Source organism: Nematolebias whitei, chromosome 19 (genome assembly GCF_014905685.2).
Source record: "Nematolebias whitei isolate Nwh7 chromosome 19, NemWhi1, whole genome shotgun sequence".
In the NCBI taxonomy this organism is placed as follows: Eukaryota; Metazoa; Chordata; class Actinopteri; order Cyprinodontiformes; family Rivulidae; genus Nematolebias; species Nematolebias whitei.
The window spans coordinates 8152663-8166815 of record NC_056516.1 but is presented as its reverse complement, the minus strand read 5'-3'; the positions used below and the strand labels follow the sequence as shown (position 1 = coordinate 8166815).

The 14153-nt window shown below is 42.1% G+C and overlaps 2 protein-coding genes across 2 annotated transcripts in view; one reads left to right on the top strand and one right to left on the bottom strand.

Moving 5' to 3' along the window:
• The window catches only part of LOC119425684 (growth factor receptor-bound protein 10), a gene marked incomplete in the record, with an annotated part of 634378 nt that overhangs the window by 447574 nt on the left and 172651 nt on the right, over positions 1–14153 (bottom strand).
• trim71 (tripartite motif containing 71, E3 ubiquitin protein ligase) overlaps positions 10618–14153 on the top strand; it is a 50127-nt gene continuing 46591 nt past the window's right edge. The window contains exons 1-2 of the mRNA XM_037693226.1: positions 10618–10919; positions 11489–12220. Coding sequence (XP_037549154.1) covers positions 10902–10919; positions 11489–12220 — 750 coding nt within the window. The 5' untranslated portion in view covers positions 10618–10901. The remainder of the gene's footprint in view (positions 10920–11488; positions 12221–14153) is intronic.

Sequence of the window (14153 nt, the reverse complement as noted above, 5' to 3'; positions counted from 1 at the left end):
GAACTTTAAAGCTAATATCAGCTGATACCATGCCGATAATGTTGTGCATCCCTACTTTACACAATATTTGCTGTAACCGTTCTGTGGCGCTCTTCATTCCGTTGGTTGCACCGACGTCTTTACCTTGGACGCTATGGTGAACGGAGGAGCACATTGAGGAGCCTGGCTAACATTATTAGCCATTTTAGGTCGTTTGTCTATGAAAAAATAAGAGCTAACGTTAGCATGGTGTTTGTATTTGAGTTAACCTTACGGTTTAAGTCAAGTATAACTTGTTAGCTGCCTTAATGTTGCTATAAGACATAGTTTCTAGTTTTACTTAGCTGATTCTGATTGTAGCAGATGATAGGCTGAGAGTCGGAGCTGAAGGAGGAGGCAGCGGAGGTAACCTGGCGCAGCGCGTCAAAGACAGGGCACTCCGTTACCTGTACACCGTGAACACAGAGGTGTTGGTCATGCACCCTCCTTTGCACAATATAACATTATTGCAAATGCTGCACAGAGTCGACTGGTCATTGTATTAAAGTTAAGGCAGACTTTCAATCGCGGCCGCTCACTGTCCATGGATGAGCACACACTTCCTGTGGATTCTTCTTCGTTGTTGTTCGGTGGCTGCTTCTTCCGGTCGGTGGACTAGGCATCCAAAGTAGGAATGGAAGACAAAAAATTTGAATGATTCTGGGAGACTCGGAACGTTAGTCCCAGTTCCAATCGACTCTCAAGACTTCGATGTTCAACCCTAGTACCCACCTTGGCAGCCCTCAAGTTTATGGTTTGATCTACTAGAGTACACTTTTTATATGAAACTGGTCAGATTGAACAGATTTTAAAACAATTTTATATAATTTGTGTGGTTTTAGACCTGCTTCTTCAGCGTTGTAGCTTTGTGCTTTCTGTTATGGCCACTTATATGCGTGTCAAGTAATGCCCTGGAGCTCTAGATTTATATAAACTAAACTGAGAAGAGTTCAAGACTCCCATCACAACTCTGCTTTTTTGTGTTTTTTTTTAATGTTTTTGCACAAATTTTGTGAACGTGTCTAAAGTACAAGCAACAAAACAGCATATATCTACTACTCGCATGGAACAGCTGAGAACCCCCATCAAGGTTTTGAGACATGGAGACCCCCTCATAAAAACTGTTTACCAACTAGTCTCAAACAGTCACAACCCACGAGACAGTAGCTATGTTTACATGCGCAGAATTCTTTGACCGGATTGAAATGTGTTCTGTTTGAATATATCAAATGTATTGTTTACATGGGCACAATCTGTTCATGATGAGCGTTTACATGCAGCGGGCTTTGTTCTGAACAGCAGTACTGACATGCGCAGTGTGGTAAACTCTCCTTAAAAAAACACAGAAGAAGAAGTTCTACTTCCGGGTGAACGTAAACAAACCTGAGCACCAAAATGGACCCGCGACAGGTTTTAATGATGGTGGAGACGTTGCTGCACTCCCTGACTGAGCTGCAGGTGATACAGATCATTTTGAGCTCTTTCAAAGTTTCTAGTAGAAATGTTGTGTCACTCACCGACCAGTTTTGCTTCCCCGACATGCTAATATTATTAGCATTAGCCAGGCGGAAATGGCAAAGTCGCACATGCGCAGTCAGGTCAGTTTTTCACCATCGGATAAAAACGAACAGATCAAGCGTTTACATGCGCACCGATCGGGTTACGGATCGGCGTAAACCACCCGTTTCGTTCTGATCACAAATTATGTCGAATCGCGCCGAATACACAAAAAATAACCTGAACGGAGTGTTTACATGACACACTTTTATTCTGACCGGCCATTTGATCCGGTTACTTATGTCCATGTAAACATACCCACTGCTCTTAACTGGATCATAGTTTTTGGGTTTTGTTTGCTTACACTGCTTGGTCCTGCCTGGCTGTGATCAACTGTAACGTGTAACAAAACTTTTAGTGTACAGCTGCTTTAGACAGTATTTGAGTTTGTATTTGTCTGATTTCTTTAACGAGCTTTGGTTGATCATTTTCCTCCTCAGACTCGATCGAAATCTCCAGATACCATCCTCTGTTTAACTCTCACTTACAAGTATGTGTGGAGAAGCAGATACTTCCTGTAGCTTCAGACACAGTGGACTTTATGCTGTGTAAAAACCTTCCTGTTGACCACTCAGTGCTGCAGATACTCATGCACAAACTGGGTAAACAAAACCTGTGGCTGCGGGCGCGGGAAGTCTTCAAACGTAAGTGTCACTCCACTTTTGATCCACTCTGAAACAACTGATTCACTTGAAACTAGGGGTCTCTCAATACTAGTTTCTTTCAAACCGAGTAAAAGTACAAGTACTTCAGTTCAGGTACTTGTAGATTCTGAGTACCGATACCAAGTAGGTTATGAGTTAGTACTTAAAAATTCAAAAACATTCAAGACAAAAACAACTGGACTTTATTTGTAACAGAAGACGTTTCGCTTCTCATCCGAGGAGCTTTCTCATTTCAAAGAGCAGAGAGGGTGGGGTTCAGGTTATAAAGCTGAGATAAGATACATATACATATGCAGATTGACCTATCACACCTCACAGTAGGGGTTTGTTAAGGTCTTTGTTAATAAAGACCAAACGCACACTGTTTAAACTGATCACTGATGAAAATGTCTCGCCAGCATCACAGACATGAAGAGAGTTATAAAGTCATAATCAGCAGCAGCTGTCAGTCAGTTAGAAGATTGAAATGTTCAAGAATATAATAAATTGATTCACAATGAATTTATCTTTATTCTTTATCTTGCAGCAGTCCCAGCTGAATTCATGCAGCTCAAAAACTTCACTTTTTCTATAACTACAGACAAGAAAATGAAATCTGATCCACATCAAAATCATCATATTGTGAACATTTGAATAAGACCGTTTTAAATTAAATTCAGTTTATTTATATAGCACCAAGTCATAGTCATCTCAGGGCACTGACCAGAAACCCTTTAACTTTATGACTATTCATGTTCCTCAGGGGGAAATCGACCAAATTATTAAAAATACTAGTTTAATTTTTTTTTTTTTTTCACAAAAATCTAGTCAATCTTTTAGAACTGTCTGAGCCTGAAATATAAATATCTAATTTTTTATTTTTATTTTAACACTTTAAATTTTATTTTGTTTGTTTAAAAACTACACTACAGTTGTTTTTAAATTGGCAAAATATTTATTTTATGGTCATTTTTAAAAACGTGCATCTTCCTCCATTAATGCTCCGTCTGAGTCAACATCCACATCCTCCTCTGTTTTCCAGAGCTCAAAACTGATGCTTGGTTCTTTTGACCCAGTCAGGGTTCTGGACCCCTCCTCTGCACAGAGTCAGACCTCCTAGTGTGGCTCTGCCTGATGTTCCTCTTCTAAAACAAATCATGATCATCCTCTTAAAAAGCAAAGTTCTCTCCGTCTGACTCTGACTGTTTCTCTCCTTCATGCTCCTCTCCTCTTGTCTGAGAGGTCCTGACTCCACGGTTCCATCCTCTGGGTCTGTAGCTCCTCCTCTCATTTAAAAATCGTTTCATTGTTTTGAGTCCAACATATTAAAATGGACTAAACTAAACTCTAAACACACCAAACTACACCCTAACTATAAAACTCAAATACTAAAAATCACAAATCTCTCAAACCTCATGACTCACTCTCGCTGTGACTTTATCGCTCTGAACTCCTTTCAACTTCTGCGTCTTTTTTATCTTCCTGTAGATTTTTTGGCTCTTGACAAATAACTTTGAGCCTTCATCAGAAAGGAGGTGGGAAGTTGGTTATTGGTGGGGGTGGGAGGTGAAAGCGGAGGGTGATGGGGGTGTTTTGACCCTGAGACCGCCCGTCTTTGTTGCAGCCTCTCTAATACGCTTTAGATATGACGATGATTTTCAGAAGATGTGGCGTGGATTATTGATCATTACTCTGGTTTTACTTGGCCGATCAACACGATTTAAAAACTGTTGTGTAGCTTAAAGTTTGTATCCTGATGCATGCTCAATAATCCAGGTAGAAAAATCTAAAAAAGTTCTATCTGGTCCTCTGGACATTCAAAAAACAAAACAAAGCAAAACAAACAAAAAAAAATGTAGAAACGTTTCGTCTCTCATCCGAGAGACTTCCTCAGTCTGAGGTGCTGTTTTCAGCTCAGTCTCTTAAATAGCACCTTCTTAGAGTGGATCAACCAGTTTGCTGCTGACAACCAAAACCAGCCGCTCACATGCTCAAGAAGGACCATCAGCCTAACAATGGATCATTAGCACACTGATGGCTGTTTACTGTTCACAGAGGGCTGAGTGATACTAGCAATCACAGCATTGTAAGAGGGGGACAGTTGAACCCGGAGGCCTCCACCCCTGTTTAATGATGGACGGTTTATTTTCACAAAGATGGCCTCCTTTACTCCTCTCTCAAACCATCGTTCCTCTCTATCCAGGATGTGAACATCTTCATCCCTGAAAGAGTGACCGCTGGCCTGGAGATGAGTGTAGACCGCAGAGTCCTGGCCTGATGATGTTGATCTTCTGTGCTGGGCCATCCTTTTGGCCAGTGGCTGTTTAGTTTCCCTGATGTAAGACTGATCACAGCCCTCCTGACACTGAACAGCATACACAACATTACTCTGTTTGTGCCGGGGGACTGGATCTTTGGGATGAACCAGTCTTTGCCGTAATGTATTTTGGGGTTTAAAAGCCACTGGGACTGAGACGTTTATTTTCTAAACACAACGTCCCAGTGGCTTTTAAACTCCAAATTACATTAAAGACCACTCTGAGAAGGTGCTATTTATAAGACTGAGCTGAATACAGCACCTCAGACTAAGGAAGTATTTCGGATGAAAGACGAAACATTTCTTTATTTTGTTTTGTTTTGCTTTGTTTTGTTTTTTGAATGTCCAGAGGACCAAATTAACTTTTTTAGATTAAAGTCTGTAGTTTTCCAAATTAAATGAAGTCCCTCAGAGGCTGTGTCTTTCCAGCTACAGTGACTGAAATAGATTATGTGACTATCATGCACTGGTGCGTCGATTGGCTCCTGGGGTGGGGGGATAGGTCAGAGTAGGGAGCGCCACACTTGAGTAGGTGGTGAAATTGCTGCCTGTTAAAGTAGAAAGTAGACCAGTATTGGTATCGGGACACCACTAGTTGAAACTGTTATTTCTGATAAAATATTGAGATTGGAAATCATCTGGATAGTCACCCTGATGTGTGTAACCTCCAGGTTCTCAGAGTTTGGGCTACTACTCTGATGTTTCTGCACCTCCTGGTTTCATGTCACTGACAGTACCCTCCCGGCTTGGGGAAGTGGAGCTAGTCCTCGCCTTTGAGATTCTCATCAGTGTCAACGCCTCAGTCATTCTCCCTCTTCCAGAAACCACAACCACGTCTCTCAGCATCACTCTCAAAAGGTAAAGTGCGTGTGTGTGCCTCGTGTGTGTCGTGTGTTCTGCATGTACGCCATGGTTTCATCTCTTGCTCTTCCAGGACTCAGAGCTGTGAGAGCGATTACATCTTAGCAGGTAGTCGCATTCTCTCTGCAGCCAGGATCCCTCAGCCCAAACTCATCATCCATTACACATCGGTCAACTCCTCACGGGAGCAGGTGTTTAAGCTGGATCTCTCTTCGGCTCGCCGCTGGCTCCACCACAATCATTTATGGGCCAGTGAGATGTGGACACACTAAATTAGACCTTTTGTTTTCCTGCTGTTGCCGGCACATTTTTCATCTAGCTAAAGTTCAGCATCTAAAACTCCATGAAAGCCATCAATGAAATCAGGAAGACGGAACAACAGAAGTTTCTGTTGGATCTTATTTGTCCTCGCACTGACGGTCATGTTTTAAGTGTAACACTTGACCAAAAGGCAGAAATATCCGACCAAAGACTTGACGCCAGAATTTTACACTTTCTCTGTTAGCTCTTTTTTTTAATGTTTTATGGTAGATTTATTTTCTTTAACTTTAGTTTTGTTTGGGGTGAAAAAAGTTTGGGTTGTGCTACAGTTTGTTAGCTGTAAATAAAATTTGAGTGTAAATAGATATATTAGTGTTTAGTCTTTGACAGTTTTATGTTAATTGTGTTAATTGTCAAAATGTTAATTGTTCTGGTAATGTAATTAACATATTCTTTGTGTAGTTTTTTTTTATTAAAACAAAGTACAAAGTTGTCCGGTGTTGTGTATGTTTGAGATAAATGACATAAAAAAAATTAAAAACTGAATTTGCATTTTATTAAACTTTCAAATCAAACCTGACTAAGACAAAAAAATAATAATAATAATTTGTATTATTAAATTGAGTTGGTTTGCCATGTTAGCAAAACATCATCTTAACCACTGGACAGACGGATTTGAATGAAACTCTAAAAGTAATCAATGGACGTACGTTAAACAACCAAATTCAAGATGGCCGCCACAGCAAAGCCACCTTAGCAAATGCAAAAATGGCTCCTAACTCAGTGTTGCAGACTGAGCTAAAGACAGCTGTTTGTCAAATAACAGGTTGTTGCTTCTTGGTTTGAAATGTTGCATCTGCAGTTTCTTTTTTTAAATACTGAAGTGTTCAGCCACCAGGGGGCAGTGCTGGGCTGCAGAAGGAAACAACGAGCCTCATTTAATGCAGCCATTGTTTAACAGAAGTCATAAAGTATCAGTAAATGTTGATACAGCATCTGATGAAGTCATCACTTGTCAGCTCAAGTGAAAATGTGAAATCCTCCTCCTGTGCTGAGCAACATTCAGTCATGAGATGTGGATCATGGTAAAAGCTGTGGCCCTGATCTTCACATTTGGGTCTGATAATGTTTGCAGAGATCTTAATAAATCTCAACAATCCTTGGAAACTATTTATTCATTATGTGCTGGGGGCAAACAAGCGCCTACAAGTGTGTCTTTGAGGGATGAAGTTGCAACACAGAACCGATTGTTGGATTTTATTTAGCTCCGAGCTGCAGCGTGCTGATCACGTCCTCCCCAGTCTCCCTGTCTCTCTGGTAACCTTGGCTTGACTCTTCGTGGATCTGATGTGTTGATCATGTGAACAAATAAATTCATGTTAGCTGGGTCCATATGAACCACATGAGTCATTTACAGACCTGCTGAGATACAAGTTTAAACACTGTTTATTCAAATAGTAACATTTTACCTGCCAAGTTGAAGAAAATGAAGGCCCCCTCTAGTCCAGCTTGTATCTAGGTAGAGCTGCAGATTTCCAGTTTAGTGATATTAACTTCCTGTCCAGCAGATTTGTGCACATCAAGATCTTTATAGCAGGAGAGAGAATTCAGCTCTATTTCAGTTCAATTCAGTAAATTTATATAGCACCAAATCCCAACAGAAGTTGTCTCAGGACACTGAACCGAAACACTCGCATGCATACAAAATACAATTAGTAAAGTTCTTTATCTATGGAAGCAGCAGACTCGTTGAGTCTTCATTTTGTCACAGTCTCCCATTCTGAGCAAGCACAAAGGAGACCGTGGAAAGGAAAAACTCCCTTTTAGCAGGAAGAAACCTCCAGCAGAACCAGGCTCAGGACAAGGATCTGGATCAGGATCTGCTGCAACCGGCTGGGTTTGAGAGGACAGGAAGGAGAGACGAACAGAATGACAGGTCCAGATGTAGGTCCAGATGTACGTTCTATAGAAGGAAAAACACGTTAAGATATAAATAATTACAAATAAACAGGTAGCGTAAGTAAAGACCGCAGCAGAGAGAGGAAATGTGGTCAATTTGTCCTCCAGCATTCTAAACTTGTAGCAGCATAACAGAGGGACAGCTCAGGAAACCCAAGCCGACCCTAACTATAGGATTTATCAAAAAGGAAAGTCTTAAAACTGGACAATGTGTCAGCCTCACGGACAGAAACTGGAAGTTGGTTCCACAAGAGAGGAGCCTGATAACTGAAAGATCTGCCTCCCATTCTGTTTTTAAAAACACTATAGGAACCACAAGTAAACCTGCAGCCTGAGAGCGAAGCGCTCTGTTAGGAAAATGTGGAAAAATAAGATTGTAATATAAGATGGAGCTAGGTTGTTGAGAGCTTTGTAGGTTAAGTAATATTTTATATCTTCTGGATTTGACAGGGAGCCAATGGAGAGAATTTAAAACTGGAGAGATATGATCTCTCCCACTAACTCCAGTTTAGACTCTGGCAGCAGCATTTTGGATCAACTGAAGATGTTTTAAAGAAGTGGAGTGGGTCTCTCCCTGAACGAGCTGTATTCAGCGTGCAATACCTTTTGGAAAACTCCCCCAACAGCCCCAATCAAATCAGTCATCCACCCAGTTCAAACCAGTGGAAGAGCCTGGAAAGATTCCCTCGGACACATTTTGGTTTATTTGCAACAAATAAAGTTAACTTACATATGATCTCACATATATACCTTAACTTAATAAACATGCTGTGGCCACTTAGAGCACGTTCTTATTCCAAAGTCGAAAAACAATTAGACAAAATCCTGATGGGAAGTAAGAAGAGCACAGATTTGTGCTCACGTGGCAGGATCATATTTTATAAAACATTGAAGTAATGTTTACAACGATTAGAACTAAAAATAAAGGCTTGACTTTGATAAAACGCTGAATAAAAGTTACATTAAATGAAGGTTTCTGGCTTAGAATAAAATCAGGACGTTGCCCACAATGTTTTAGGATTTATTAAAGTGATTCACTTTAAACAACGTAATAAAACCCTCACCTTGTATAGTTTAGTGTTTGGAGGCACGAACACTGAGCAGCCTTCTGCTGAGTCAACAAAACATTCGGCTTCTACAGATTCTCTGCGGCGTTTCGACTTTAGATGAGCCTAATTTACAAACTTTATTTTCTACTTCGCTGGAAATTTGTCAAAACTATTCAAGAATCTCGCTTAAAAATATTTAAAGATCCTTACAGTGACTTTAAACTGGCCCTACAGCTGTCTTTAGCTCGTCTACGCCATCAGCCGAAGACTCGCTACGGCTCGTGCCGTAAAATACACACCCTAAGCTGAAATGATCAGAAGAGTGTTCCATATGCAGCTAAAAGCATAAATGATCGAAGAGCAGAAATTGTTAAAAATAAAATATATATGGATGCTAAAAATGACAAAATAGTAGCTAAAATTTCAGAGCTGGATGCTAAAATAGTCCAAAACAGAAGCTAAATTTGGTAAAAAAAAATTAAACATGGCTAGATGCTAAATTTGGCAAAATGGTAGCTAAAATTGATTTTTAAAAAAAACAGTAGCTAGATGCTAACATTGTCAGCTAAATTTTGTTAAACTTTCTAATGCTAAATTTGACAAACAAAAGCTAAATTAATTATTTTTTTTAATCTTTATTGAAAAGTACAAAACAATACAATAAAATGCAGTATACTAGCTAAATTAATTAAAAACAGTAGCTAGATGCTAAAGTTAGTGAAACTAGCTAAGGTTGTCAAAAACAGAAGCTAGATGCAAAAATAGTTAAACGATATCAAAAACCAGTGAAAACAGCTAGATGCTAAATTTGGCAAGAGGTAAAATAGATCAAAATATTAGCTAGATACTAAAAAAAACGAGTTATGTGCTAAAATTGTCAAACAATAGATAAAATTTGTAAAAAAAAAAAAAAAAAAGCTTTGCTAATGATAAAAAAAGGCAAATTAAAAGTAAGGTAATTAAAGGTAATTAAAATTTGTAAGACGGAAGCTATAAAGGAGCTGAATGCTAAAATTGACAAAAACAGTAGCTACAATTTGGCAACAAAAGAAAGGCATAGCTACTTTTTAAATTTGTCAAAGAGTAGCTACTACCGGTGACAGTACTAGATGTTAACAGTATGTAGATGGTAAAACTGGCTCAAACAGTAGCAAAAATTGTTAAAACTGTACTTTGCATGCTTTTTAAAAATAATTCAGCTACTGTTTCTGCCAATAGTGTCTAGCATGGCAGAAACAGTAGCTGAATTATTTTTAAAAAGCAACGCTAGATATAAAATTGTCAAGACAGTAATAAAAATAAGTATAAACAGCAGATAGATGCTAAAATTAGCTCAAACATTAGCTAGATATTAAATTTGACAATTTACTACATAAAGTCCTAAATATAGAGGAGTGGTGGCACAGAGGCTAGAGAAGTGGACCTGTGATCAGAAGGTTGCTGGCTCGACTCCCCGACGACAACTCAAAATGTGGGTGCAAAGGTGAAGCACCCACACCTGCCTCCACCCTCATTCGCCCTACCCTGGGCCCATGAGCAAGGCCCCTAAACCCCATCTGCTCCCTAATCAGGTCTCTCTTGAAAACGAGTTCTGTGGCTGAATGAGACTACCTGGATAAATAAAGGCTAAATGAGAAGAAAAGTCAGCAGAAGTAAAGACGAAACGTTTCAACAAGTTATTTTTTGAATGTCCAGAGGACCTGACTTCAAACTTTTTTAGATTTTCTCCCAGCATGCATGAGGATATTTTAAAGACACGTTTGAATGCTGAATGCTAAAGCAGCTAAATATAAGCTGAAGTAGATGGCGCTGAAGAAACAACGTGGAAATCCACTTTATTACTCAAACCCAACTCGCATTTCATCACTTTTACGACGTGCCCTGTCACTAGAGTTGGGTCGCGCGCACGCACGCATACGTGACCGTACGTGACCACACACCCCTTGGAATCGGGAGCGAGCGTTGGGCGCACACACCCCTCTCGTGTCCCTTTGGACGGAAACTAGCTCATTTTTCCCCCCTCAGTTTGATAAGAGCGGCCCGAGGAGCTGCTGCTCGCGCACCATGAGAGAGAGGCAGAAAGAGCACGCGCTGTTTGTTCGTTTCGTTGTAAAGAAGCTAGCAGGAGACCGCGGCTGTTCCCGTTAACCCCCGCCGAGAGCCACACCGGGAGAACCGAGCCACACGGGCCGAACTGGAAGACTGCTGGCGGCGGCGGCTTCTTCAGCGGACTGAATGAATTCGCTCTCAAAGGCAAGCGATTGACGCCCTGTCCGGTGTGTTTTAACCGGAGACTCGTTTTATTTTTTATTTTTTTCATGCCACGGTGACCCGAAGCTCTCTATGAGGCGGTCGCTTTGATGAATAATTCACGCGCTCTCTGTTCGACCGACCGTTGGCTGCCTGGACGGACCCGGGCGGTGGAGTCCGAGTCCGGGTCCACTTGGTTCCGCCGTGTTTTTAATGCGTGGAGAGCATGAGCCGCGGCGACAGAGGGGCTTGTGTGTCGGTGTAGGAGCCTCTGAAGTCATGTTGCCCGGGCGGTGGGGGAGGAGAGCCGGGGCTTCGACACACTGACCCGCTGTAGATTGAACCAGACACCGTAGCTTCTGGACGCTTCGACGTGTAGTAACATTTTGAGTACTAACTCCTCAGTCAGCTGGGTTAAGATTAGTTTAGGGAGCTGACTACCTCTTGTATTTAATAAACTCTTTAAAGTCTGTTAGCAGCGTCCTGCAGTCCACCTCATAGTTTAGCTGGGCGGGCTGTCCTCACATGAGAACCTCAAACTGTGTTGTGAACTGAGCCTTGTTTTGCTGCAGATGGCTTCATTTCCAGACTCTGACCTGCAGACGTGTCCGCTCTGCAAGGAGCTGTGCGGATCCTCCGCTCCCATCTCCTCCAGCTCCTCCACCTCGTCCTCCTCCTCGCACACCTCCTCCTCCTCCAACCACACCTCCAAGAGGCTCCATGTCCTGCCCTGCCTGCACGCCTTCTGCAGGCAGTGCCTGGAGAGCCAGCGCAATCCCAGTGAACCCCTGAAGCTGAGGTGCCCCACTTGTGACCAGAAGTTTCCCATCACCGAGGCTGGGGTAGACTCCCTGCCGTCCTCCAACTTCCTCTTCAGCAACCTGCTGGACGTGGTGGTGAGCTCCGAAGAGCAGATCCAAAACAAGAACGGCCACCACCACCTCCGTGGCAGCCTGATCGGAGGCTCCTCTGGCTTCCACCCCCCTCATAGTGGCCTTTTGCACCCACAGCACATTGGAGAACCTCAGTGCAGCTCCTGCGATGAGGAGAACCCAGCCACATCCCATTGCCTTGACTGCCAGGAGTACCTCTGTGACAACTGCGTGAGAGCGCACCAGAGGGTCCGGCTGACTAAAGACCACTTCATCGAGCGCCTGACAGACAGCCTCCACCTCAGCCGGGTCAACAGCAACTCAGGCCAGCCAGGGGTGTCTGTGTCCCTCGCCCAGTCTCTGCAAAACAACTTCGCCCTTTTGTCTCTGTTCCAAGATCGAATGAACTTTTGCCAGCACCACGACAACGAGGTGAGGCGCACATACACAACATTTATTCACAACTGTTATTGTTGACAAATTCATCCTGATTATTTATAGACTCTACTCTGTGACACATATTTGTCTGCCTTGGAGTGTAAACTTACTCTGTTGCTGCCCCGCCCACACTCACATGCTCCCATAGTGTAATGGTATTATGTGTGTGTAGAATAGACTCATACTGTGGGCCATATGGCCTTAGGTTCAAAAGGAGCTGAGTGGCTCTTCACCTAGTTCCCTGGAGAGAAACAGGCACGTGAGTGGAGCTGGATTTACACACACGCACACGTAGGCATATAGACACACACAGTCGGGTTAATCTGTACCACACCATCAACTCGGGGTGGAGAGAGGCCCCTATAGTAACTGCACACACGCATCGGGAGCCTAGATTTTTCTGATAATGCTAAAAGGGGGGTTTGTTGTTGTTTTTGCACCATGTGCTGTGGAAACAAACAAACTACAATGGCCCGTAAAACAGGAAGCTGGCTATTTCTTGTTTAGTCAGTTGGTCAGGAAGTAAAACAAATGGTGGTCTTAAAGCCTGTGTAACACTTGGGGTTTCTGATGGTTACTGAAGAGCTGCTGTTTCTGCCTGAAGGTTGCAGATCATTTGGCTTCCTCAATACTATGCTCTATTCTAGTAAGTCAAAACTACTGCACAACCATCGTGGAGTTAACTTTTTCATGGGACTAGTAACCGATTGTGGTTACACATTAAACGTGCAAGCTACAGGACGCGGTTTCCCTTACTGCCTGCGCTTGCAGTTAAAAACAAGCGTGACTCAGTTACTACAATGATAAATTTGAGCTTATCAGTAAGATTGACTTGGCTAAGGTCCATTAGCTGTGGCAGCGATCTTGTATTGGGTCGACCGACAGTTGTAGGTGTACACCCAGTGATTACATCTGTGAGTTTCATTACAATCCATCCTGTGGTTGTTGATGTATTTGACAGTCAAAACGAACACGCGCACAAAGCGAATGCAACCACCAGCCTGTCATAGTAGCCTAAAGAAACTGCTTCATCACTTGTTGAAGCAGCATTTGAAGGTGTTGGTTTCTCTGTACGCCTGTGCTGGACATGTGGTGTACTCTGCCTTTTGCACAGTGAATGCTTGAGGCAGGCTCCTGCTCTGCCACTTGGAAAGGGCAAACGAGGTGGTGAAAATGGATGGCTTCTTTGTACTGTCCACACTTCATACTTTCTTTTAGAGGTCGACCAATATGGGTTTTCTTTCACCTGATCTTAAAAAAATCAAAGCGGCATGTGACCTTTGCAAGAACCTGTGCCCTAAAAAAACAATAGAATTAAGAAAATCCCTCAATTGTAGGCTGCAGTGTGTTGGTTGTAGCAGCTGCTACTGCATCTGCATGTTTTCGACTTGGTAATGTGTACAAGCATAGATGATTAGCAGTTGTTTTTATTTATTTTTTTAATGTGGCCATTATCAATCAAAAATAGCTTTCTCTACTTCATACCCAGACTATTGTGTGTACATGAAGAGCCACCTTCAATGATTCTTATTGGTGTTTGTGCCCACCTTGAACCAACTTGGCAACCAATAATTTAAAGTTATTTTACTGGGCTACTTGTCTGTTTTATCTTTCAATTAAGGATGGGGCTGTGATCTATGAGTAAAGGCTGGTTTAGACTTCACCAAATGGTTAGAGCTCTGTTTTCACTGGCACAGTTGCATGACTAAAATTACGTCGTTTTCTTGCAGCTGTTGCAAATTCTCCTTTTGTGCACAATCTCCAGGCAGAACTTTTTCTTTCAGGGGTATGCACCACGTATTGTGTGATGGGCCGTGTTTTTGTAGAGAAGTGAACGAACTGTTAAATTCATGGTCATATTGTGTTTTAAAAGATTTTGAGAAACGGACACCAGGTTCTATGTTTATTTTGGTCATGTACAAATGCA